This window comes from Neovison vison, chromosome 3 (assembly GCF_020171115.1).
Source record: "Neovison vison isolate M4711 chromosome 3, ASM_NN_V1, whole genome shotgun sequence".
NCBI classification, from domain to species: Eukaryota; Metazoa; Chordata; class Mammalia; order Carnivora; family Mustelidae; genus Neogale; species Neogale vison.
The window spans coordinates 90,229,015-90,256,814 of NC_058093.1; the positions used below are offsets into that span (position 1 = coordinate 90,229,015).

At 33.9% G+C, this 27,800-nt stretch overlaps 1 protein-coding gene across 1 annotated transcript in view; it reads left to right on the forward strand.

Annotated features, from left to right (window-relative positions):
• LRP1B (LDL receptor related protein 1B) overlaps positions 1–27,800 on the forward strand; it is a 1,985,448-nt gene that overhangs the window by 1,230,605 nt on the left and 727,043 nt on the right. The window contains exons 19-20 of the mRNA XM_044242553.1: positions 11,693–11,773; positions 12,912–13,079. Of these exons, the coding sequence (XP_044098488.1) occupies positions 11,693–11,773; positions 12,912–13,079 (249 nt within the window). The remainder of the gene's footprint in view (positions 1–11,692; positions 11,774–12,911; positions 13,080–27,800) is intronic.

A 27,800-nucleotide genomic window follows, 5' to 3' on the forward strand; every position in this document is an offset into this window, starting at 1 on the left:
GATATGTTAGAATCATGAAGACCGTGTGGGAAGTGGACTGTGTGCCAAGGAACTAAATGGTCACTCATTTAAAGGATGGTAGCATTGGTTCTTAGCTTTAGCTCTCAGTTAAAAAAAATCACCCAAGAAGCTTCAGAACCATTTGCCATGCCTCACCCCAGACTAATTAAATAAGGGTTCTTAGAGGTCAGAGACAAGAATCAGTAATTTTAATGCTGCCCAAGTGGTATGAATGTGCACTCAAGTCTGAGAACACTTAACTTAAGGCCAAGGTTCTCAAACCTGTACATGCATTAGAATCTCCTAGAGGGCTTGTTAAAAAAGCAAAAGCAAAAACAAAAACAAAAAGCAGAATTCTGGGCCTGATTTCCAGAGACTATGATCCAGTGGATCTTAGATGATTGAAAATTTATATATCTAGCAATTGATGCTGATGGTCAAGAGATCATAATTTGGAGAGCACCATTCAGGTTTGATTTTTATCTTACATATATACTTAATTACATAATTTTGTTTATATATGCAAAATGAGTTGATGGAAGCAATTATCCAAACAAATTTTCTTCCCATCTCCAAATTATAGCATTAAACATAAGTGTATTTCATGATTAAATGTAAGATTATTTCAGGCAAACTTATATTTTCCCCTTGGAAAATTTATTGTCAAAAACAAAATTTATTTGTTTATTTTAAACTGTATTTTTACTATTTTGAGACTGTTCTGTCTTCCAATTATCTCAACATATCTTATATTTATTACTCTTTTTTAAATAAATAACCTTGAGGTGAGTTGATAACTTCTGATTTGTTCAAAGGGTTTAACTTGGGAAAATATCTAAAATTTATTAGGAGATTGAAAGTCAGTTCAATGGGATATAAATAAACATCCATTAAAACTTATAAGTTAATATGATTCCAATTTATATGTTGATCTTTTAAATCTATGAAGATAGTAAAATTTTGTCTCTTGTACTTGTAATCTTACCTGTAAATGTTCTTGTAATTTTATTGCACATAACTAAGGAACAAAGAATCAGAAAGAGAACTGGCAAATATCAGACAAAAGCAGACGAGAGAGAGAACTGTCAAAAAAGAAGTCATTTCCCAGTTAAGTCAGTGTATGTTGTATATTAAAGATATTTTCAACTAGGGTACTAGAAAAAGAAAGATTCTGATGATGTACATTATTATATATTTATATTACACATTATTTTTTTTAATTTTGTAAGAAAAAATGCATATGTGTGTAACAACTTAAGTGAGGATTATTAACCCAGTGGAGTACTGGCAAAATATGAATATTATCAAGCACTGCTTTCAGTTGCTCTGCCATTTCTTAATAACATTTTGGCAGACACAATGATTCTGGCAACTTTTAGTTTTGGTAATTTTATCCAACCCATTTGAAATTCCAGTATTTCATCTAAGTCAAAGCTTTCTTCTCTCCCACTGCTGGCTAAACTTTGGGTTTTAAGAACTTAAGATGGAAGGCAACCGTGTTCTGTTTTTTCCTCCCTCCATCTGTTCCCTCTTCTAGCCTTATCTCTTCAGTCAGATGGGACAGTTGGAGAAATAGGAACATCTTTTAAAGTAGGTCTAGTGGTAACCTTCTCTGCTTCTCTGAAGGTCACTGCCCTCTGATGCATGAGCAATGCAGCTTGAGAGACTCATATGTGAGATCTTCAGGGAGGCTTCTCTTCATAGTTCCTTGAACTCCCTTTCTTCTGTGTCCTCTTCTTCTCCTCCACATCTAGATTTCTTTTATCCCCATCCCCTACCATTCCCACCACAGACAGCATATCTCATAGACTTAAGTTGCTAAAGCCTTCTTTGTTTGGAGGGTACCCTCTTGGTTGCATTGCTGATATAACCAAAAAAAAAAAAAAAAAAAGAAAAGAAAAGAAAAAAAAAGTTTTGCTTTCTTTTGCAGGTCCACTTTTTATCTCCTCTCCCCCACTCTCTTAAATGTGATCAGGCTAGTTTCCTAATGACCCATCTTTTGGATGCCAGTTTCTTCTTCTCTAGGTGCAGGGTGAAATGGTCAATCTACTTTCTGAGTAGCATTCAATCAGTTCCCTTTTCTAATGCACACACAAAATTTCATGAATGATTCTTAGAGTCTCTCCTTCCTTTGAATCACTGGTCTTTGAACAAAATTGACTTGTAGATTACTCTTATTTTATAAGGAATAGTTCAACTACTGGATTCTGTCTACAAAATGCAGTAGTACTTAGAATCTCCTTTTTCTTAATATTGAATCTAAATGGTCCAGTGTCATGGCAAAAGGAAAAACCCCACTATTACACATATTTATTTTCTTAATCAGTAATTTTCTCTCTCCTTCCTCTTTTTTTGGAGCAATTTTGCTAAAGATTCTACTCAGTGATTCTTGAGTGTTGTCTTCTGAAGCTACACCATCTAAATATAACCTTGTCACAAGATCACTCTTTAGATAACCAAAGGCACCATCATGCCTACCTAACCCTTCCCCTTTACAACAGAAACATACCTTTTCTTTCAGATTTCCTTACATGTTAAATTGTAGGCTCTTTCCCTACCAATTGCCCTAAATACAACTAAAAATACAACTAAAAATAGTTGTATTTTTAATGACCTTAGTAATGGTCTAAAATGGGTCTTGATGTCCAATGAGTATATATAGAGTTTCAGCGCTACAAAATGAAGAGATTCTAGAGATCTATTTCTCAACAATATGAATACAGTTAACATTATTGAATTACATACTTAAAGATAGTTAAAATGGTAAATTTTATGTTTTTCTCTCTTTTTTTGCCAGAACAAATTCATGGCCTGGAATTAAACAGAATGTAGTATCCCATATGTAGTATTTTTACAACAGATTGAAGCATACTTATTACTTTCACTAATTTATATTCTAGGCTTCTGTTATCACAATCAGAGATGGCAGCCTTATCATGTAACTCCCACATCAAATGTCCAGTCAACTAAAATAGCTAAGCTTTTCTTATAGATTGGATTGTTCCTTTTGAGTGCTTTTAATGTTTACTTTTTGAAGTTCTTTTACCTTTTATTTTGATAGTCTTCTTTATCCACCTATTTCTGAATATGTATATGGGTCTGGTCTTCTCTGCTCCAAACTATCACTTTTATATTTCTGTCCACCTATAACTTCTAACCCTGATGTAGTTTTATGATTTTGAATGTATAATATTTTTTTTTCTTTTTCCAATTTATTTATTTTCAGAAAAACAGTATTCATTATTTTTTCACCACACCCAGTGCTCCATGCAAGATGTGCCCTCTATAATACCCACCACCTGGTACCCCAACCTCCCACCCCCCCGCCACTTCAAACCCCTCAGATTGTTTTTCAGAGTCCATAGTCTCTCATGGTTCATCTCCCCTTGGGGAGGGTATGTGCTTTTGGGTAAATTGAATGTATAATATTAATGATGTTTCACAGTTTTACATAATTCAAAAATTTGGTAAGATAATTTTTAAGGCCGTAACCAAATAATAGTAACAAAGATGTGAAACTTTTGGCAAGTAATTCAAAATATCCTCCAGGGATTTAATAATTAAAATTAGTGCTTTAAACTGTATAGGTACAGTTTTGAACAAGTAACTCATTCACTTCAATTTACCACCACTTTGCAATACATGGTACTTTCATTTGTCTTGAGATTTCTCAGACATTGCTAAAAATTTGAGAACATTCTATTTATGGCATTTTCATGATAGGTACTTACTTAAAAATTGTATTGGCAAATAAATGAAGTTGTTTTAGCATGACTTGTTTTTATTTTATTCTTGAGCAAATAGTCTCTTCAAAAATGCTGACAAAATCATGTTTTAGCAAGTTTATCTTGAATTATTTTCAGAAGTACATGTAAACTTTATTTCTCTACTGTTTAAAATTTTTCATTCATTTTTGAAAGTGGGGCAATATTATTTACCCTTTTCCAGTTTTCTTCATCTTTCTTATCTTCCATTCATTTCAAAATCACTGTCAATATTCTTCCTCAATATTTTTTTTAAGATTTTATTTATTTATTTGACAGACAGAGATCACAAGTAGGCAGAGAGGCAAGCAGAGATAGAGGAGGAAGCAGGCTCCCTGCTCAGCAGAGAGCCTGATGCAGGGCTTGATCCCAGGACCCTGGGATCATAACCTGAGCTGAAAGCAGAGGCTTAACTCACTGACCACCCAGGTGTCCCGAAAATGTTGCTTCCTCAATATATTTTTTTAAGGATTTTATTTATTTATTTGGCAGGCAGAGAGAAATGGGGAAGCACACTGTGAATACTCTGAGACCAAAAATATTTGTTACATTTCTTGTTTGATAACTTGTTCCAACGTGAAGATAAACTCATTTTTAGCAATTAGTTATTTTTTTCTCTTTTTTTTAACTTATTATCAAACCTATTTGTTCTTTACTTCACAATCTGACAATAATTACTTCTATTAAAATGTTGGAAACAGGGACGCCTGGGTGGCACAGTCGGCTAAGCGTCCAATTCTTGGTTTTGGCTGAGATCGTGATCTCAGCATGGTAGGACTGAGCCTGGCTCTGGCTCCGGCTCTGGCTCAGAGTTCAGCATGGGATCTTCTTAAGACTCTCTCCCCGCCCCCACCCTGAGTGTGTGCTCCTTCTTTCCCTTTCTCTCTCTCTCTCAAATAAATAAATAAATCTTTAAAAAAATGTTGGAAACAAGAAAATTAAGTTATTTTTCCTATTTGTGTCTTGCAGATTTATGCTTTGTATTCCAGATGGTCTTGCTCTGTTCTTTCATTTATATGTAAACATTTTTATTATTTTTGTTTAGAAGTGATATGCAAGCTTCTATTAAGTTGTCTTTTTGTTATTCTTACAGGTATGTGACATGCTTTTCCATTGCCTTTGGTTACAGTGCCCTCTTTTATACAAACTAGATTAATAAGTCTCTGTATGCAACAAAGTAGGAGGTTAGGCAAACCCTGGTAAGGTATATTGAAAGCCACAGGAGAAATGATTAAAAACAACTTTCAGTTCCTTGACCTAACTCAGCATTTCCGCAGCTTTTTGCTTGAAGATATCAATCATCCAGGGAGCTTGGTACTAATAAAGATCCCCAGGCCACTACCTCCAAAATTCCCAGTTAGTAGGTGTTGCATAGAGTCTAGGAATATATATTTTAGGAAAAGCACCTCATGTGACTCTTATCCTAAGGCAAGTCCTGAAAATCTAAACTATGTGATGTCAACAGTTCCTATAATTAGAATTTGTTAAAGCTTCTACAACAAATCACCACAAACATGGTGGTTTAAAACAACGAAATCCCTTAATCTCATGGTTTTTGAGGCCAGAAATCCAAAATCAGCAGCGCCTCCCTCTAGAGAATCCTCTGCCTCTTCCAACTTCTTTTGGCTCCTGCTTCTCCTTGGCTATGGCCGCGTCACTCCAATCTGCAGTCTCCATCTTCACATGGTCTTTCCTTGTAGAAATTCACATCTTGAGATTCTTAATTACATGGGCAAATACTCTATTTCTAAGTCACATTCACAAGTACCAGGGGTAAGGATTAGATATATCTTTTTTTTTTTAAGTTTTTATTTATTTATTTGAGTGAGAGATGGAGTGCACTGAAGGAGAGAGAAAGGGAGAGGCAGGATCCCAGCTGAGAAAGGAACCCAACACAGGACTCCATCACAGGACCCCAAAATCATGACCTGAGTCTAAGGCAGCTGCTTAACCAATGAGCCACCCAGGCGCCCCTAGGACTGGACATATCTTTTTGATACATATGATTTAACCCACAACACTGGAGAAACTACACTACCAGTTGAATTATAATAAAGGCTCAGGTATAAGTAGTTTTAAAAGCTGTACAGATACTTCTAATATACATCCAGGTTTATGAAACCCTCTCATAATACCACTTAATTTGTCCTTGCCTTCTGATTAATTTCTTGGGCAATCTCTCTATAGGGTCCTTGCAATCCTCAGATTACTTTGCTTTTCCCTTTTATCTAGAGCTCTGCATTCCCAAAATAAATTTATCAGCCCCTGGGAAGTAATAATTGGTGCAGACAAAGATGCAGCCCTTTAAATTTCTGTGAAGAGTAAACATGAATTCTTCAGACATTTCAGCAGCATTGATTTTACACACACACACACACACACACACGCACACAGAGCTATGAAAACACACTAACTTTTCTAGTTTTCAGTACACTTTTAATTTTTGGACTCTGAAAATTTATATTATTTTCTTACACATGCAACCATGTATTAAAATGGTTGGTTATTACTTTATCCAACATTTCTTTGTCTCCCTCATTGCCAGAACTGTTCAATATCTTTTTCTAAGTTTCCTACTAGTCTCATTCTGCGTACACTTCCTGGATGTTCCTTTAAACTTCCAAGGCTCTGTTATTTCAGTAGTAATCACTTCCAAATCTATTGCTCCATCCAATTTGTAGCTCCTAAAATTTCACTACTTCTTATACACTATTACAGCCATTCCGAAATTTTTATAGTTTTTCAAACATTTTATATACTGTGACTTCTGAGCCTTCGGGAATGCTATCTTTTTTCTAGAATATACTAAAAGCACTCATTCCCCTCTTGCTCACCTCATGATTTAACCTGAATATATCATTCATATCAGCTTATAGATAACTTCCTCTGGGGTGACTATATAAGTAGTTTTGACACTTGTGTTGTGGGTTGCAATAACACCTCATGTTGTTTCTATCATAGCATTTATCAGAAATTTATTGAAGTCACTTGTTTAAATATACTACAGATATTTTTCCTACTGGATTGTAAGCACTCCAAGAAATGAAAATGCTGAAGTTTGTATTTCCAGTGTTTAGCACTTTTTTATTCATTCATATTCATTCATTCTAAGTAATATATCACTAAGGCCTAAAACTCTATCTGGTATAAATCTCTCAATATTTTGAATGAAAAAAAATTTTGAAGTAGTTTTCTACTACGTTTTACAGAGTAGAAACTTGAGGTTAGAGATGTTAATAAATATCCAAGGTTATATAATAATTAGTGTTAAAATCAGGATTTCAACTCTGATTTACCTGCCTATAAACTGTGTTCTTTATATATGATTTATGTGATGTATAAAATGAGGTTTTATATAACAACAATGAAAGAGCAGCAAAATGAAGATTATTGGTGGTACATTGTTTTCTCCAAAGTATATTTACTTAATTAGATCTTTTGAAGTCTGTCCTCTGCATGTACCAATTCTCAGGAGCCACAACTAGTATCATCATTGAGAAATGTTATGTATTTCCTCAAAGGATATAATCCTATAATCCGTAAATTTTAAAAAGCATTATTTTCCTATAACCATATTTAATTGTGTACCTTAGAATAGGTTGTATAAGAATTAAAATTTAAATGGACTACATAAAACACAGAGGAGGATTAAATTTTCCATCCTTCCAAAAATGTTTCTGTGCTATATATATATATATATATTTTTTTTTTTTTTAATTTATTTGACAGAGAGAGATCACAAGTAGGCAGAGAGGCAGGCAGAGAGGGGAGAAGCAGGCTCACCGCTGAGCAGAGAGCCCGATGTGGGGCTAGATCCCAGGACACTGGGATCATGACCTGAGCCAAAGGCAGAGGCTTTAACCCACTGAGCCACCCAGGCACCCTTGTGCTATATATTTTTTAAAGGTTATTGGTATGATTGGCATGGTATAGGAATAAAATAATATATTTTAGAATCAGTCACACTATTATTCAAATTTTACTCTGACACTTGCTGGCTGTGCAGTGTATCCTCAGGCAAGTTATGCTGTTTTCTTTTACAAATCGGGGCTAGCAGTAACAATTGAAAGGCTGGTGTGAAGAGTATAGGTAATGTATATACATAGCTAGTGTAGTATCTCATAGTTAGTAAATAGTAATATGCAATGTGAGTATTATTGTCTCCTTTTTGTTTAGATAACAATTCCCTACCCTGGGCTTTTGTAATATTTTTACTTTGTCATTTATTTTAACTTGAATCTCCTATACATTTTCCCCATACTTAGTCATGACGGTCAAATCTATATACATATAGGATATGGACAACATACTTTCAAAAAAACCTATGATAACTTTATTTTGAGACATCAATAATCAGTTACTTAGAAATACTCACTTTGAGCCCAAGAAGGAGAAATAAGTAAGAAAATTCATAGAGACAGGAAAGAAACAAATTGGATCTGAAAAGTACGTTTAAGCTTTGTGTACTGGATAAATATAAGTACCATTACCAATGAAGATTACCCTTGAGAGAGAGAGAAAATTGTTGCCATTTACATAATAGCTTACATATAACCTGGCAATAAATTTTAAGTGAAAGATATAATAGATAAATTGAGCATACCACCTGCACCAATAGACAATTTTTTAACAGTCCATTACTCCACATTAAATATTCTATGAGGTTGAAGTAACCACAGAAATAAAATATAGTTTTCTTTTCTTTAGTATAATTTTAATATAAAATGTAAGCCACTTTCATTCATAATTTTTTCTCTTCAGAGTTAATCAGGTAATCTTTCCAAGTGTCCTTCAGTCTGTCTCATGGGAGATCCAAAGTTAAAGTCAAGAAAGAAAAGGTTGTGCTTAACATTTAAGTCTTTTTCAAATAAAAGAATTTATAGTACCTTAAAAAGAACAAGTGCCTAGAAAAAAACTGAATTCCAGATACTATTTTCAACTCTTAAATTAATGCTAATATGGAAGAACAGAGAAATGTAAAATTTATTTTAAGAAGCTTTTGTTTTATTTTTTAGAGGAAAGAGTATTGTCATTTGTCCTCTCCTATCAGATAACTGGTGAGAAGATACTAAGAAATTATGGGTACAGTATTTTCCAATGTTACTGAAGAATGAAATGCCTTATATTACTATTTTTTTTAAAGATTTTATTTATTTATTTGACAGAGAGAGATCACAGTAGGCAGAGAGGCAGGCAGAGAGAGGGGAAGGGAAGCAGGCCCCTGCTGAGCAGAGAGCCTGATGTGGGACTCGATCCCAGGACCCTGAGATCATGACCTGAGCCGAAGGCAGCGGCTTAACCCACTGAGCCATCCAGGCGCCCCTGAAATGCCTTATATTATAACTAAATTTTTGATGGAACTCCTTCTAAAACGTGTTGCCCATTGACTGCATTATTAAGCAGAGAAAAATCTACAGATAATTTTAACATTTTAAATTTTTTCTTCTATTTTTCTTTTTCTGAAGTTCAGTTACTATCTTTTATTGGAATTCTGTGATAATCCCAGGAGTTATTCAGTAGATAAACCCTATTTTTGCTACATTAAATGCCTTCAGGGTGTTGTGCATTTCCAGATGACCTTTCTTCTGACTTCTTGACCCTTAGGACTTTAAAGACCTGAGAGATCATGTTACAAACCACATGTCTGTCACCAGAGAGGCTATGATTTACTCAAGGTCATAGTGCTTTGTCAGTGAAACAGAAATGAAACATTAGTTTCACTAATTCATTCACTCCCTTATACCCATCCTTTCAATTAATTCCTTTGTTCCTTTTAGTGATTTGTCCTATGCTTTCTTCTAGTTGCCATTTTCTTAAATTCTGTATAGTACTTTTTTGGTCCTATAAACTAAGTTAGATAAGGAGGTTGCCAAAAGAAATAATGTAACTAAGTATTAAGTGAAAAAATAACTCAGGAATGAGATGCAACTATTTAAGATCACATACACATCATATGCAAGTATGTAGGTTATATTCACTGTGGGCAGATACAGTGCTCATTTTCTTAGAGATTGAAGGTACACTGGGTTTTAGATTATTTTATTTACTTTTAAAGTTTTTTTTGTTTTGTTTTTGTTTTTTTTACCTTTTGCAAACTAACTTCCAGGTTTTTTGGGGAGGCATGGGGAACAGTTTTTAGACTTTGCATCTTAGAGGTAGAATCTTAAAGGTCATTTGAAAAATTTCCCAATGAAGAATTACCAAATTTCAGAGGTCTCCAAATGCTTGGGATGATTTCTTTTTTTTCCAACTTAAATATATGATATTGGTAAATATGTTCCTAAGTTTATGAAGAACGATTGAAAATGTGAATAATCTATTCTAGATTCGAAAAGATGCAGTGTTATTTTTAAAAATTAGATCTCATCATATCTTAGAAGCTGCATTTTGTTTTTTACTCATTTTAACCGTAACTTATACTAATATTTTGTTTAAAGTAATTATTCATGTTTACTATACATCTTTGAAACATTAAATGTTTATCTAAAGAAGAAAACACATTTTGGACAACATCCCTGTTGATTCTTGAATGATAAACACATAAGTTTTCATTATCTTGTCAGGTAACAAAAGAAAACTCTCTTAGAAGTATTGATTAAATTATGCCGTGGGTGTTTTCACTTTTCTTCTGAGTGCTTCCCTTTATATGTCAGAAAATTTGTTGGGTTGCTGCATGGATAGCTTTTGATATAGTCTTTTGTCTCTTCATATCAGTGATTGCCTCCTTTTTACTTCTGTTTTTGAAGTATATTTAGGCTCTGATCACTTTATTTTGTTTCTAAAAAGTTAAATTTATTCTAAAATGTATATCTTGAGGCATGTCTTTGGTAATCACAAAATTTAATTAAGATTTGTTCAGTTTTAGAATAATTTCCATTCAAATTCCAATAACTTATGGGGAATATACTCAAATGTAAACTCACACAAAGAAATTGTTTTTTAAGAAGTGGAAAGCAAGTAATCAATACCCTACCAACCAGATCTGTTATGAGTCTACCACTTTCCTTACATATTATTAATGAAATAATATCAGTTTTTGTTGTGATTTACACAAGTTACCAGTACTAGAAATGGCTATCACTCACAGTCTATTCATGGATACTGTTGCTTGTCAGTTTGATTGATTCTTTTGTCCCAGCTCAACTACACACTGGAGAGAGTTCTCACAGGCTCCAGAGTTGACTTACTGTTTTAACATTTTAAGAGTTAGGATGAATAGCCTTCAATTTCATTTGAAATATTATTTTGAAAATAATACACAACCTATGTCTTTGTGACTATCATGCAAAATTAATTTGCTCACATTTTACTATTCTAGCTAGCAATGACTTGCCAAAAACTACAGGTTAATAATCTAGACTTTAACTTTAAAAATGTCATAGTTTTTAAGGGAAAAAAAATCATTCTATAAAATTTGTAACAATGTCATTCAAAATTCTTATTTCCTAAAGACACCATCACCAATGTGCTTCACTGGTGAAAATACTAATAAAATGTTCAAGTAACATGACTTTGAATATTTTGTAAAGTCCTAACTCTTAGAAAGGAATAATCCAGAATAGGCATAGATGGAATCCCTGGGAAGCATAACTGCTAGACCAGCCCAAGTCCCAAGGGCCAGTACGAGGTCTGATATAACTGCCTTGGAACTTTCTTATCAGTGGTGCAGTTCAGGGAATACAGTTCTTCATCAAATGATTCTCCGAGGCTTCCAGTCACTGTAAAGTACTCATTTAAAAAAATATGAAACGTATGGGTATCCTATGTCCTTAAGAAGTTTATGTCACTATATTCGTTAATCTACTGTTTCCTCTGCCTTTTGTGAAAGACAGGGGTGGAGTTCTGGTCACATTAGCAAATGAGATACAAATTAAATCAAGCACAGTCAATAACCTCTTTCCTATTGCATGTTTTTCTATCTTTCATAGAATTTCCAACTTGTGAGCCACTAACTCAATTTATATGTAAAAGTGGAAGATGCATTAGCAGCAAATGGCACTGCGACTCTGGCAAGTACCAAATGTTCCCTATATTGCACTGATTTGATTGGGGGTCTGGCTGTCCATGCTGCTTCACTTCCTTCAGATGCAGTTTGTATGAGAAGTTTGCAGGGCTGAGCAAAATGGCTAAGACAAGTGATGAGGGGGCACCTGGCTCATCAGTGGGAATTAGCATTAAGGATAATGGAACTCGATCTGTCCCTTGAGGCTAGAAAGAGATTTGTGTTCAGACATTATGCTGGACATAGTTTAAGTCTGCAGACAGGAAGTAAAGGGGACAATTGAAGAAATGACCTGGATGATTCAGGTTCTCCAAAGCACTGATGTAAAGTGCTTTGTCACCTCATGTTGGAGGAGTTTATAAATTATTGTGGAATTATCCGAATGGTCTCAACTCTGCCACCTTGCCCTTTATGTACAAATAATGTTTGTTTTCTTATACTCAATTGTATCATTATGCTAAATTATGCCAAACACAGGTAAATGAATTATGTATAAATCATACATTCTCACTCACTGATTTCAGTTTAATCAATTTTCACTTCACATTTCTCTCACCTCCCTCCTGCAACAGTTGTTAATAAAGAATATAAATCATTGTTAATGACAGTGACAATTCCCCAATATAAACACACACTTACGAGTCAGTGGAGGAAGGGTACATAGTGACGTCTCATGTTGAGAATGGAAAAGAAGGTTCTGAATTAAAGATATGGTTATAAACTCTGGGGCATAGGGATTATAGGTCTAAACAAAAATTTTCTATGATAATTGTATCACCAGCTATATCATTCCATGAAATTACTGCAATCACCATTGTTCTCCCATTTTACAATTATTTCATATTGCATTGATTTGTTTAGTCAACGGTTGGTCATTTCTGAGTGAAATAGAAATTAAGCTTTAAAATCCAAAGTGAAGTTTTATTTTCCCTCTTTGTTTATTAGCTGTTATTCAACCAGAAGTGAAACAATATTGAAAAGATAATCTTCCCCACTCTTTGTGGGAAATGCTCATCATTAATTTATCATTCTTTTATCAAAAACAAAAGAATACTCTATATAGCAAAAAGAAATGATAGATATTTCATAAGGAAAGTTTTCTTCCTGTCAGTTTTCACTTCCTTGATGTTGATGCTTCTTTCCAGATGATGACTGCGGGGATGGCAGTGACGAGGTTGGCTGTGTTCACTCTTGCTTGGATAATCAGTTCAGATGTTCTAGTGGCCGATGCATCCCAGGACATTGGGCCTGTGATGGTGACAATGACTGTGGAGACTTCAGTGATGAAGCCCAAACCAACTGTACCAGGGAAGGTTAGTAATTTTGTGAAGCTATGAACTCTCATTTTAAATTGGTATATAATATTTAAATATTTCAGAATGAATATTATATAAAAATAATTTACTCAGCAGGTAAAAAAAATTTGTATTTGGAACAGTATAAAATAAGTGACTGATCACTTTACTTAGGCTCTTTAATTTCTCTGGTTTCTCCTCCTTATACCTCCTTATCCATTGGTACCTTCTGTGGTTTTTGCTTCCTACTTTCATTAAATGTTTTACTTACCACTCCTTTAATCTTCTCCAACTTCTAAGTTGCTAAACCCCAAACCCGTCCCAAAAGGAAAACAAACAAAAAACTAGAAAGGCATAATTTTTATTTTATTTTAACACCAAATTTGATTCCTTAAGGCTTGAAAAAAACCCCTAGTAACTGATGATGTGTTCCCACTGATTGACATCCAGAAGGCAAGCTAAGAGGAGGATACTGTGACCTTGGGCCTCAACATTATCCACTGCAGAACTGACCCTCTCATTTGCAAAGTTTAATCAGCTGTAGGACTTGTTAATAAATTAGAAATTATGTGGGAACTATCACAGAAGAAATCATTAGCCTGCCAAACATTCATACAGTCAGTAACTATATTTTAAAAGATTTTCTTTATTTGAGAGAGAGGAAAAAAAAGAGAGAGAGAGAGCGCAAGTGCACATGAGTTGGGGGAGGGGAAGAGGGAGAAGCAGACTCTCCGCTGATCAGGGAGACTGACATAGGGTTTGATCCTGGGAACTCCAGGATCGTGACCAGTGGCCAAGGCAGACTCAACCTACTGAGCCACCTAGATGCTCCCAGTAACATTTTTTTTTAAGTAGAAGTTTTCTTCTGCTTAAGAAATTGGAAGAATTTTTCATTCACCCTTTAATTTATTCCAGTGTTTATTGAACACTTTTTATGTGCTAGGCACTGTGCTTGTACCAAAAGATGAATAAAATGATGAAGAAATGTGTTCAGTATTTAAAATCTAGCATACAGACAGACAATGAAGTGATTTATTTAATGGATGGAGGACATATATTGCGTGGTCATAAGAAAGGAATCATTTTTCAAAGTGTTTTCCAAGGGCATATATTTGTCTTCTGCAAATATTTAACAACTTAGTTAGTTATTAGTTGGTCCACTAATATATAAGAACTAGAGCTTTTCACTTATCACTCACCTCATATATAAAAAGAAAGGGTGTTCAAAATATATTTTTCTTTTTTTATCTTATATGTTGGAAACATTCATCTGGAGTGTGGTTGACATGTCATTACTAAGTTACACTTTGAATATAAACTACATTTCCCCCCACCTCACAGATGTCTTGGTAGGTTCCTCATGAGGTGTACATCTGTGGTCTGCAGGCACTGCCCCTAATATTCTGTGAAAGATGAATTGCCCCAAAGTTAATTTACTTTCATCTCAGAAGTGATATCCCATCTGTCATTTCTATGTGTTTGTGTCTCTAAGTTAAAATGATCATTGCACATTAAGTTTTGAAGAGATTGCTTTAGTTTCATGAGTATGCCAAGTGAGTGTCCATCTCCTTGCAGCTTCACTAGGTAATTTCTTAGGTTTGGATTATTATAAAATCATTGTCTATTTAATGTGCATGACCTTCACCTTTAGAGCACCTCAATTTCACAAGTACATTACTGTAAAGGATATACTGTCAATGTGAATACCATGCATTTCTTATGTGATTATGGTATTATACATACTAAAGAAATTATCCAGATAATCTACATGTTCTTGGACATGTTTCAAGCAAAGAATGAGGAGAACTTCCTGAACTGATTTATATTTATCAGATTATAAATTCTCTAATCAAACACTCTATTTGATGAATATAAGTTGCAGGAATTGAAGAAAGAATGGGAATGTTCTAGGATGACTTTGGTATAAGATAATTCAGAGTGTTTCAGAGGGCATTCAAATATTTTTATCCATCATTATTTTATGTATTCTGATATAGAAGTTGTAAAATAATCATGACAGATAGAATTGTTAAAGCTGATTAGGAAAGTCATTTTGCACATGCAGGTTTTGTAAGGCCATTGCCAAAGTAAAGTAGAAATTTGATGTAATTAGTCACATAATTTAGTCTTGAAACCTGCTGTGGTAGAAAGAGCAGGGGATTCTGGCTTGAGTTTCAAGACAGACTGTCAAAACTGATCAAATCCACCATATAATTGCTTAGCACTTTGCTGTACATTGCCTAGGTTAAAAGAGCATATGGTGTAGTTTCTCTCAACTCAGATTGTTTTCGAAAGGGCAAAGTACTCTTGAATTAACTTCTTGCTTTTTTTTTTTTTTAACTTGAACTAAGACTTTATTCTAAACATCTCTCAGGCATAGCAAATTCCTAAATGATATAAATGACACCAAGCCAAACCAAAGATTTGCAACTGGATCTCATCATGCTACCCACAAAATGTTTAGACATATGTGATAGCAAATATCACAACAGCATACAATGGAACATATGTGGAAATGAGAGTCTGATGACTTAGATACAGTTTTGCTGCTTAAGTTTCCTCACAGGTTAAAAAAACAAGTTGTACTAATGATAAAGTTCCTTTTACTTCAAAGACATTGATTCTGGATTGCAGATTAGTTTGAGATTTAAAAAACCTCTTACATTGTTTTTCAGAGTCCATAGTCTCTCATGGTTCATCTCCCCTTCCAATTTACCCAAAAGCAATCTGAGGGGTTTGAAGTGGCGGGGGGGTGGGAGGTTGGGGTACTAGGTGGTGGGTATTATAGAGGGCACAGCTTGCATGGAGCACTGGGTGTGGTGAAAAAATAATGAATACTGTTTTTCTGAAAATAAATAAATTGGAAAACAAAACAAAAAACAAAAAAAAAAAACAAAAAAAAACCTCTTACAGCAGAGACCCACAGATATGTCAGGTGGTCCATGAAACTGGCTGAGAAAATATTAACTTTTAACTAGACTCCAACTGGAATTTTACATTCTATTCAATTATGATGTGGGGGGGGTAGTTCTTTTACTCTTTTGGGGAACAGTCTCAACCATATTTCTCCCAAGGAATAAGACATTTCGAAAACAAACATACATTTTCTTTTCTTTTTTTTTTTTTCTTTTTTTTAGTATTTTTAGATAGCTATTCCTTAGGTCAATTTCCATTCAGAAATTGTTGTAAAAATTTATACCCAATAATTTCAGCACAGACTTGATGGATAATGGAAAAGTTTGTCTAGAATTGATTTTGACTAAATTTTGTAATTTCTTCTAAATGCAACTTAAATATACCTCAAATGTTTGGATTTTTCTTTTCTTTGAGGGGTCCTCTGGCCCTGATTTATGGTCATTGTTCTTTATTTTTAGATTTATTCATTTATTTATTTGACAGAGATCACAAGTAGGTAGAGAGGCAGGGAAAGAGAGAGGGAGAGAGGAGGAAGCAGGCTCCCTGTGAAGCAGAGAGCCCAACGCGGGGCTTGATCCCAGGACCCTGAGATCATGACCTGAGCCAAAGGCAGAGGCTTCAACCCACTGAGCTACCCAGGCTCTCCTGGTCATTGTTCTTGAATGCCTCTGTTTGGCTGCCTAAAAAGGGAAAATTTACTGCCAGCTGCACTAAGTAAATGAGCTGGTTGATTATAGAACATATGTGATCTTTTATTTACATCACAAATACAAATTAAATGCAAATTTAAAAATATGTATTGACCTTCAATTTTGATTTATTATGAATAAACTTTAACAAGTTCCAAAATCCATTAGGCAGTTTAAGTGTAAAATATTATTAATATGCATTCCTACACATGGTTGTATTTTTCTGTTTTAACTGTTTAATTTTGCTTCTGCTTTAGAAACTCACTTTTCTTTTGGGCTTTATCCTCATTCATTCATTCATTCGTTCACTAATTTGACATACTACTTCCCTGTTCACAGATACAAGAAGGAAGCTAGAATAATTTTGCTTTTGTAGTTTCACAGTCAAGTATAATATCTAATACACAGGGGATGCTCACTAAATAATTATTGAATGAAAGAGTTAATTTCTTGACCACAAAATGTGATTATACCCTCAGAATCCAACCCTTATTCGTTTTGTATTATATATCTGGTAACTTTTTTTTTTTTCTGTTTCTTTGCCTTATCTCCAGATCTCGTGGTTTATTTTCATGGTGATGTTTAAGACTAGGCATACTGCGGCGCCTGGGTGGCTCAGTGGGTTAAGCCGCTGCCTTCGGCTCAGGTCATGATCTCAGGGTCCTGGGATCGAGTCCCGCATCGGGCTCTCTGCTCAGCAGGGAGCTTGCTTCCTCCTCCCTGTCTCTCTGCCTACTTGTGATCTCTCTCTGTCAAATAAAAAAAAAAAAAAAAAAGACTAGGCATACTGATCTATTCATGTACTTCTCTTTAATAAAATATAATCACTTTCATTTATCCGATAAATATTTGCACTTTTAGTCCATGATTCAATAGAATAAAAGAGATAGGACATCTCCCTTGTCTTTTATTTTTGTTTTTGTTTACATCCTCTGTGTCCAATAGATAGTAAGTTCCAGAAAGATACAAAGAGCTTAATTTTTTTTTTTGTATCTATTATTTAACAGTAAGTGCCAGTGAGAAGATTCCATTACTAAAAATTCAGTGGGGAAGAGGAGTTAGCATATGTTGGCAAACCACTAATTGCCAGGTGTTTTACATTTGTTATTCCATTTAATCCTCACAATAAGGGTTACTCAGACAGATTAAAATACTTGCCTAGGATTACACAGCTGGAGTTTCAAGCAAAGATTCTCTTCTTTATTCTTCCATCCAGCTCCCTGCTTCTGTAAGGATGGAATATAATTCACCCTTTCCCTTTTTCCTAACTCTTTAAGCATAACATTTATATGATCTCCCAGTAATTACTATATTTTTCTCAATTACATTCTCATTTTTCTTTAATAGAAAAAAAAAAAAACTTTCTACTTATTATAGGTCATTGTAATGAAATTTCCCAAAGGGCACTAGAAGGAACCTGGAACATTGTATTAAATAACCACAATAAATCTGGCCTCTTTTTTTGTTTGTTTCTGTTCTTTCACTCCCACAACTCTACTTGATAAAGTAGACTCTGAAGCTTTGTCATTACAATAGCTACGGACATTCCCACAAAGACAATTTCTTCAGTCACCCAAAGAATCTGTTAGTCTGTCATAAAAGTTTTACCTCATAGACTTAGAAAATTTAAAGAGGTGGGAGAGAATGAAAGATCATTTGGTTCAGTTATTTAGTCATGTGTATGAGGAAAAGGGCTCATTTAGATTAAATTATTCTTATGAGTATATAAAAATAACAAAAACTTACTGCTTCCTAGAAGGATCTGATCATGTTCTGTGTTAGAGATTTAAGACTGAAAACTTTTAGCCATAAAGACATGTTCGGGAGAGGTTTTGGATTTAAATGATTATGCTAAATTCTTTGTGGAAAATCCAGGAAAGTCAGACTGTACAGCCAACAAAAAAGGGATAATATCCTACCTAGGGACATTGAATCCACCCAGAGCAGTGCAGTTATCAAAACTTGATCTGTGGCTAAAGACTTACTTACACATTTAAGCACAGAGAGAAGGGAAATTAAAACTTAAGGAGGGCATGGAGCACTGGGTGTTTTATCTTGGCACACTACATCAAAAACTAATGGCATACTGTATGGTGACTAACATAGCGTAATAAAAATAATAAAATAAAATAAAATAAATATATATATTTTTTAAATAAAACCACTATCTCTTGATTTCTGGTCTATATCATATCCCATCTCAACTGAACTCATCATGTTTTTAGCAGCACAGTTTAATCTTAACAACTTAGAAAAGAAGATACCAATAAATACTATACACAACCAGACTCAATCATCTGTTTTGTTTTTCTTTTATGAAAATATTCTGAGGTGCTTTCAATTATTTTTTACTAAAATACACAATCAAAATAACTGCTGTTATGTCTCAGTCACTGAATTTTATTGAGAATGAATAAAGTACTGTCTTTGAATTTGAGGAAATTAAGAAATTATATACTCAGCAAAATCATATGATCTCTTCTAATGATTTTTAATTAGTTTTCTTTAATGAAAATATGTATTATTTTCTGATAAAATACAACTAAAAGCAAATTTAAACTTCATCTATTTTTAGAGAGGTATATTTACTTTCAATGAGATACAAATTGTCTGGCTTACCTTTATTCTCTCACAGATTGATTCATTTTCCTCAGGAAATGTTAACACTGAGATATCAAAACAATGTTAATTATTAATGGATTTTATCCATAGGAAAACCCTTTTTGTTTTCTGGGACAAAATAGCTCCTAAAAGGTCATTTTTACCTCAATACTGCAGACAACTTTTACATCAAGAACAAAGAAGACTCAAGGCTTTTTAATCAATTAATAACAAAGCCTGTTCTGAGAATCCATAATGTTTCTAGCATTATCTGTGATTATCAGGACAATTGAAGGGAAACTGAGAAGTATAATTTTTAAAAGTAAATATTAAAAAAAGTTCATAAAAATAGGAAGAAGTTAATTATCTTCATCTTAACTATACAGAAAATTAATAATAGATCTATACTTATTCTTAGATAAATTTAGCTCTTGTATTAAGACGATAATTATGCATCTTGACACTAAGCAGAGGAACATCTCTTGTTTTTTAAAAGATATAATTAATAACAAAAGTCAGTAGGTAACAGAAAGACTTAATTTCAATGAAGAACCTCAGCTTGTTTCCTCTTCTTTTAATAGAGCCAAAAAATAAGGGCAAGAGTGAATTCATTTCCATAGTCTTAAATTCTGCTTCCTTCTTCTCCTGTTGTGGGTAATGATCAGTGAAATGGTAGGACTTTCAGACATTCAGCAGAAAATAGGCAAATTAAAAACACACAGACAGACACACACTCACAGAGAAAAGAGATAAGTGGCATGGATGATCTACAAAATAATTAGTTCACCTTTCAGTAATTGAGTCGTGTCAAGCTTTTGTGAGTGAAGAAATAAGCAATAGGATAGAACTTTGTCTTTTTTCCATAGAAATAGTGGGTAGTTAGATTCTTTCAGAGCCTATTTGAACTGTCAGCCTTTGTTTCTTTATTTATGTGAACATCAACTGAATTTGCAATTAGATATTATATTCCTGAGTGTAATGATCAGATTTATTCACTTTTTGGTAAGAAATTTGTTTTGGTTTTAGGTTGGTACTTGTGTACACATGGGCCTCCCAAGGAAAAGTAGTTGTCATTATTTGCATCTAAAACCTTCCCACAAATAACTTTGGAGCTTAAGAGCATCCACTTAAATTGACATGACCTTCCTGGCACAGAATATTCACGTGTATCAGAATCTTTCAGCACAGCATGTTGTTATTTTTGATATATATGCACTTAAATGGGGTGTTCTATGAATCATAACCAAAATTTTCCCCATTTTAGAACAGGAGTTGACAAACATTTTCCGTAAAAGGTCAGAGAGTAAATATTTTAGATCTTGCCTATTGCAACTACCCAACTCCTGTTCTAGAACAAAAGAAGCCATAGAGTATATGTCTACAAATGCTTATGACTGTGTTCCAATAAAATTTTATTTATGATAACAGGTAGTGGACCAGAATTGGTCTGCAGGTCATAGCTTGCTGACCCATTATCTAAAACACAAGTGGAGACACACTCTAAAAGAACTATAATCTTAAATATTCCTTTATGCCCATTCTATAGAATCAACCTTTTAAGACAAAGGCAAAAAATAATGGTGAGAAAAAAAAGTCCAAAGAAAGAAAATATAAGCCATTAATAATTTCTAAATAATATTCTCTGGCCTTTCCTCAGATATGTGTGTGTGTGTGTGTGTGTGTGTGTACTCATACACATTATTTCTATGTAAGAATGTTCCACATTATTTTAAAAAATCAAATTAAATGATATAATATTTTAGAATTGTTTCCAGTAAATATTTGATGCCTATTGTGAGCTAAGTGTATTGCTAAGCCAAGAAGTAAATTCCAAATGTAAAATATCTGTATTGCAACCTGTTGTAGTTAATAGTTGGTATCTAACATATCTCTTAAGATAACTGGCTAATTCGAACGATAAATGGAAAAATAGATATCTCGATTATATAGGGAATTCAGCACATTAATACATTCTGTACGCTAACATTTAGATATTATAGAAGTTCATCATTTCCATGAGATATTAAATTTTAAATGGAATGCTCATGGTAGAGTTCCAAATATCAAAACTTAGTTATTGTTATTATTATTTTAGAGAGAGGGAAAGGTAGGAAGGGACAAAGGGAAAGGGAGAGAGAGAATCCTAAGCAGGCTCCAAGTCCAGTGCGGAGCTCAATGCAGAGCTTATCTCCCAACCCTGAGATCATGCATGTCGTGAACCAAAATCAAGGGTCAAATGCTTTACTGAGTGAGCCACTTGGGCTCACCAAAAATTAATTTTAATGAACTAAAAACAACGTTTTATTTGTTTTACATAGAATTTCACTTATATATTTTACTTTAAAATATATTTAGATGTCATACATTGTCATAGATATTTAGTGTCATACATTGAAATTTTGCTTCAGTATATTTTTTGTGTCTCTGTGTCTATGCATTTCCAACACTAAAATCATTTTAGTATTGTAATAGTTGACTCTGTACTTAGGTAGCCACACTTTCTTTCTCATTTCCTTCTCTTCAACTTTTCTTTTTTTTTTTCTTTTACTTCCACTTTTCTAACTGACCCAGACAATAGACATTAAAGATGTAAAATATGGCCTCTTATTTATTATTAAAGTTCCCATTAAATCCCATGTACTAATAAATGGTTTTGATAGTTCCATCCAACTTCTTATCAGGATAATCCTCAGTGAGTGCTACATGTAAGGGTAAAAAGAGTTGGTAGGATTGAAAGTAAAATACAACTACCATACCCTGAAAGTGTGTTGGGGTGGGAGGGAGTGAGGGACAGTCAGATTAATAACCAAATGATATAGCATCTATAACCATCATCAAGGTCAAGGTCTAAAGGGATGAAGACAAGTTAAAGAGGGGAGGCCCTGGGCTTGACTTCATTATTAGTTCATAGCAGAGATTATATTGCCATCACATAAGCAACAGCCCCAGGCAACATGTTCTGTCCCATGTAACATGAAGAAGAGCAGAACAGTGCATCCCATCAGTCCTGGCACTGGTTCTCTACAGTCTGGGAGGCAAGCACCCCTCCCCTAAGGATCTGTAGAAACCAAGGAGAGCCTACCCTACTAAAGGGAATGTTAAGGTTCCCTTGAGGCAGAAAGGCCAAGGTTAGGCCCACAGCCTGCTGGCAAATGAAATGAAACTATTGATACACCACCCAACTGATTCGCAGTACTTTTAGGCAAGTGAAGAATATCTACATATCTGGAGCAAACAGCTGCCTTAGGTATAGGAATTACTAATGCGTAATGATTCAAGTTAGGAACCGAATAGGGACTGACACATGGTGATTATAGGTAATACAGGAAGCTGTATGCACAGTGCTTTTTACTTTTCAAAGCATTTTACAATGAATGACAAATTAATGTATAATCTCCATTAAAACAATAAAAAAGTAGTTCTTTTCTACCTAGATTGGTCGCACAATTTAAATAATTCATTATATTTACAACACCATTATTAGTTATTTTCTCAGGGGGACTTTAACGTTTCTTATAAGCCAAAAAATGTATTCTGACTAAAAAAACAAACAAACAAAATCATGGTATATATATTTTTCAATCCTGATTTTCATTTTTTTTTAGCTTTTGGTGGAAAAATTCCTTTATATCTCTGTACAGTTGCTAGTCTTCTAACTGCAAGTATTTAGTCACGGTGAATTCATTTAAATATTGGGATAAATTCTACCATTGGTTGCCACATTTCCTTCAGGGCTCTGCATTTATTTATTTATCAGGTCACGCAAATTGAATGCTTGGTTTAAATAGCTTCAGGGCAAAAATACAATAAAATTGCATTAGTTAAAAATATAACCAGCATCAGCAACATGAAAACATAACAGTAAAGCAGCATGAGCATATACATATAAACACAGTCATCATTTTAACACTCCATTGGGACAAGCCATATTACGAAGATAGATTGTATGCCAAGCCCGGAAGCTTAAGCAACTGGGACTCTGGGGAACCACAAGGGCCGGAACTCCGGTTGGAAAGGTCATCACAAGCTCCTCAGAGAAATGCAGCTCTCCATCCCGGGGAAAATCAACAACTGTTAACAGAAGCAAATTTCATTTGGCAAGAGGTTCGGAGGAAATAAAACTCCACAATTTTTTTTTTCCTGTTTTCTGGCAGAGGACAGCATTTCTAAACATCAACATACACCCAAGCCTAACAGATACTGAAAAATAGGTTGGGGTATTTTTAATGTATGTGAGGGAATTGGATGAGACATGGAAAGGGAAAGAATATAAAAATGTGTGTGCATACATGTGTGAGTGTGTGTGTGTGTGTGTGTGTGTGATAGTCTTTTTGACTTTAGTATAAACTTTGAGTGTTTGAGCTAATGAAATATAAATATATATATATATGTATGTTTATTTACACACACATACACAAATGTATAGATATCCTTGTAAATTTAAAGCATCTTGGAATTTTTTTCTTTTTCTATTTATTGTCTCGATGCTCCCCAAGTGATCTATAAATATTGTGTATCTGAGCATTATCAGAATCTAGTGAAAGGTCTTTCTATGATTCCCAGTAGCTTTCAGGCTTAAATCCATACCGTTTAGCAAAGCATGCAGGGCCACTCAAGGTTCCGGCTTTGCCCACCAGTCTAGTTTTCTCTTTCTCCTCTTCTCCACCTCACACTACACAGAATTTTATGAATGCTGCTAACAGTACAGATTATCTTTTTTTTCCCATTCTACTTTTTTCCCTTGCCCCTGCCTGACTCTTAATCATGAGCAGAACTCTTCTCTTTTCCTCTGTTGTAAGAATCTATGGTACTCTCTCATTTTCATAAAAGACCAAATTTCACCATGACTTTGGAACAGAATAAAATGAAGATTGCACTTTTTTGAAAAGAAATAGACTGAACAAAAGTACTTGAAACACAAAAAACAAATATCGTTACTTCGTGATTGTTATAATATGAGCTGATTATTTCTTTATTTTCATTCTTATACTCTACGTGAGAAAAAACTTGCAAAAAGGTAGAAATGGTACAATGGTAAAGAAAGCAGTCTCTAAAGTTTAATTATGTGGGCTAAATATCATTTCTGCTGCTTATCATCTGTATAAATAAGGCATATTTATTTGTGGGTTTTGTTTCTGTGAAATGGGTTCTCTCAATGAGCAGTTTTGTTTATTTTTAATCAAAATGAAAAGGAACAGATGACTGATCCTTTTTTCACTGGGGTTTAATTCATTCTAGTATGATGAATTTGAAGCCCAAGCAAAATCAAATACCATATAAACTACTATTTACATGCAAGGTGTATAGAATTGGAATTAAAAATAAAAACAGAAAAGTGTGAAATTGGTCTTGGAATTCTCCTTGGAATTCTCTGTGAATTAAAAAAAAGCTCTGAATTCCTTCCACAGAGGGAAAATATATATAGTAATGTAAAATATCATGTAAAATCTGAGATCTTATAAATCTCTAAAGCTTATCCATGAATTCCTGAATATGCAAAAACCAGAAAAAGAGACCCAATTCTATATAGTCGTTTTATTTTAATCGAGTCTTAAAGAAATTTATGGACATTAATAGATGAAGTATAAACAGAAAGAGAGTCCAGGTTTGGGGAAATAATATAACTAGATCCAGAAGGGATACATTAGTGACATGTATGTAAACACTATTAAAAAGAATTATTTCATCATTTAGATTTTAATATTTATAATGGTTTTGTATTTCCTTCTTCAGACTATACCCTCATTTTAAACTTGTTATGATCTGGTTGATTGTGGTGTCAGTTAGTAGTATACCAATCCGTAGAGGTTTAGACATGAGTAGTTTAGGAAGAAGAAAAGAAAAGCTTCAGGGAAACATCACATTTGTATTTAGATTTATAAGATAAGTGTTTGTTTAGAATAAGAAAACAAATGAATAGATTCACTTATGAAGTATGAATAGACAAACCAAACAATACCAGGAGAAGCAAAGAAAATGCAAATGGAATTATTAAAAAAAAATACACCTCAGACAATAGCAGCATACTCTCCCTTTTATCAATTCCACCTTGATTTGTGTAGCCACAATTTATTTCCAGCAGTAAGTAACATTGAGCTAAAAGTCTTAGATTCTACATGTAAAGTCCCCATACTGCTGGATCACAGGCAACCCCTTCTCCCGAAGCAGCAGTTTACCTTTTGCAAGTTTCTTTTTTGAATCAGGTTAATCTATCTAGATTTCTGAGTTTACATAAATCTTTTTGAGAATTTCCCATTAGGTCATTGGGTTAATGATCTAACATGACTTTAAAGAACTAGATCTTTGAAACCAAATTCAAAATATGTTTAAAAGAGCCGAAGCATTACTTTGACAAGAAGTAGTTAAACATAGAATTCCTTTCATTATTATTGATATTTTTGAGGCAACATAATATCTGAAGAAAGAAAGGATGGGAAGAGGAATAGAAATATACTGTTGGATTTGGTATATACCATTTTATTTTATTTGAGCTAATAAAGTGTTTCCTCAATAAGGGTACTTTTAAATGTAAAATATGTTATTTCTTCTCAAAATTTCCTTACATATAACAGTCCTGTTTCTTTATTTGGTTAACATGCATATTATTCCAGAAATAACCTAAACAATAACCTGGAAAGATAAAATACTATAAAGATGAAGAGGAAGGACTTTTTTAAAAGGGCAGAAAAAGAGTTAGCAGTGTAAATAAATCTGAGGGTAAGATTGAGCCAAATAAATACATATATGAAAAAGGATTCATAATTTTGTCTCTAAATTCTAAGAAAGTATTGCAAAGAGAGAAGCGTGATGAATTTCAGGATTATTCATGAATATCCATAAGGTGGACTTACAAAGAAAGAATACTAATTTGCACAAGAGAGTAAAATTAGTACCAATATTGAAGCAAATGTAAAACCAAATTTTCCCTACAGCTTTTCAGAAGTAGATTCAAAAGCAAAAGAAAATGTAGTTTTGCCCTACTGTCTACCTCCCCCAAGGAAAAAAAATCCACTAGGGAAAATACAATGAAAATGTGTATCTTCATCTCTTCATTAAATGGGATATTAATAGGATTAAATTAAATAGGATATTAATTTAATTTAATATTTAATTCAATAGGATCTTAATACACATGATATTTTATTTACATTATATGTACATATACATATGTTAATACATGTAATGTATTATACCAGTTGTTACCTTGCAAGGATGCTAGCCCAAGAATCTTACTTTTCAAGGAACTGGAAAATCTAGATATTTTTATAGGAAATCTTCAGATTTTTAAGAGGTCAATAGTATGTTTGCCAAATTAAACATACTGAGGGACAGATTCAATATAGGAGCTGCCAGTCTTCAACTCTTATTTTACAGAATATAGAAAAATCAATAGACTGTACCCTCCATTATTAAATATTTGGAATCACTGAGTGAAAATTACCTGAAATACAACTTTTATACGTGATTGGCTGAGCTCATACTACAGGTTATAAAATTCAGCTGAGCCAAAGTTTGTATTTTGTTTTCAAGGGAGTTTAAGTAGTCAGTGAAAGAAAACAGCCATTTCACTGTTGCATGACAGCTGGCCTCCTCACCATGGAATCACTTTAGGTCTTGGAACTCCATTTGATTTGTCTCCTTTGTTATTCCTGAATATTGAAATCACATAAGATTCTCAAATTACATTTAAAAAGACTCCAGGTTTGAAACTTCACAATATCTTGTTTATGAGACCTGTCCCAGCATTCTTTACCACTGTAGTAGTTAGGCTGTACTGCTAAGTAGTACACTCTGCAAATAACAAATTAAATATGGTGGGAGTTTGCTGTATGGCATTTCATATATATCTCTTGAATGTGCACAGACTGCACCATCTTTGTTGATTGTATGTGTGGAAGCAAGTATTTTGTTTACTTATTTTTGTTTGTTCATTTTAGATTTTGTCAGAGAGAGAGAGACTGCGCACAGGTAGGGGGCGTGGCAGAGGGAGAGGGAGAAGCAGACTCCCCACTGAGCAAGGAACTCAATGTAGGACTCAATTCCATGACCCTGGGATCGTGACCTGAGCTGAAGGCAGAAGTTTAACCAACAGAGCCACCCAGGGATCCCCACAAGAATTTTGTTTAATCATGAAGACCCTATATACCCAAAGTTAGAATGATTTGCATGACTAGAAAAGTAGAAAAAGTCTCTTTTTTGGAAGGAAGCCATCTTAAACTCGATGCCTTCACTGTAAGTTGGGTGTGATGAGTAGAAGTGCTCTTTGCAGTTGTTACTTTTAAAAATTAGTCCTATAAGAGAGAGAATCTTAAGCAGGCTCCACACCCAGACTAATGCCAGGATCAATCTCCTAACTCTGAGATTTATGATCTGAATCAAAATCAAGAGTCAGATGCTCAACTGACTGAACCACTCTGGCACTCATAATCTCCATAGTTTTACCCTTTCCAGAATGTCATAGTTGGAGTCATAGCTTATGTAGTGGTATCTTAGGTAGTCTTATCTTACATAGCCTTTGTAGATTTCTTTCTTT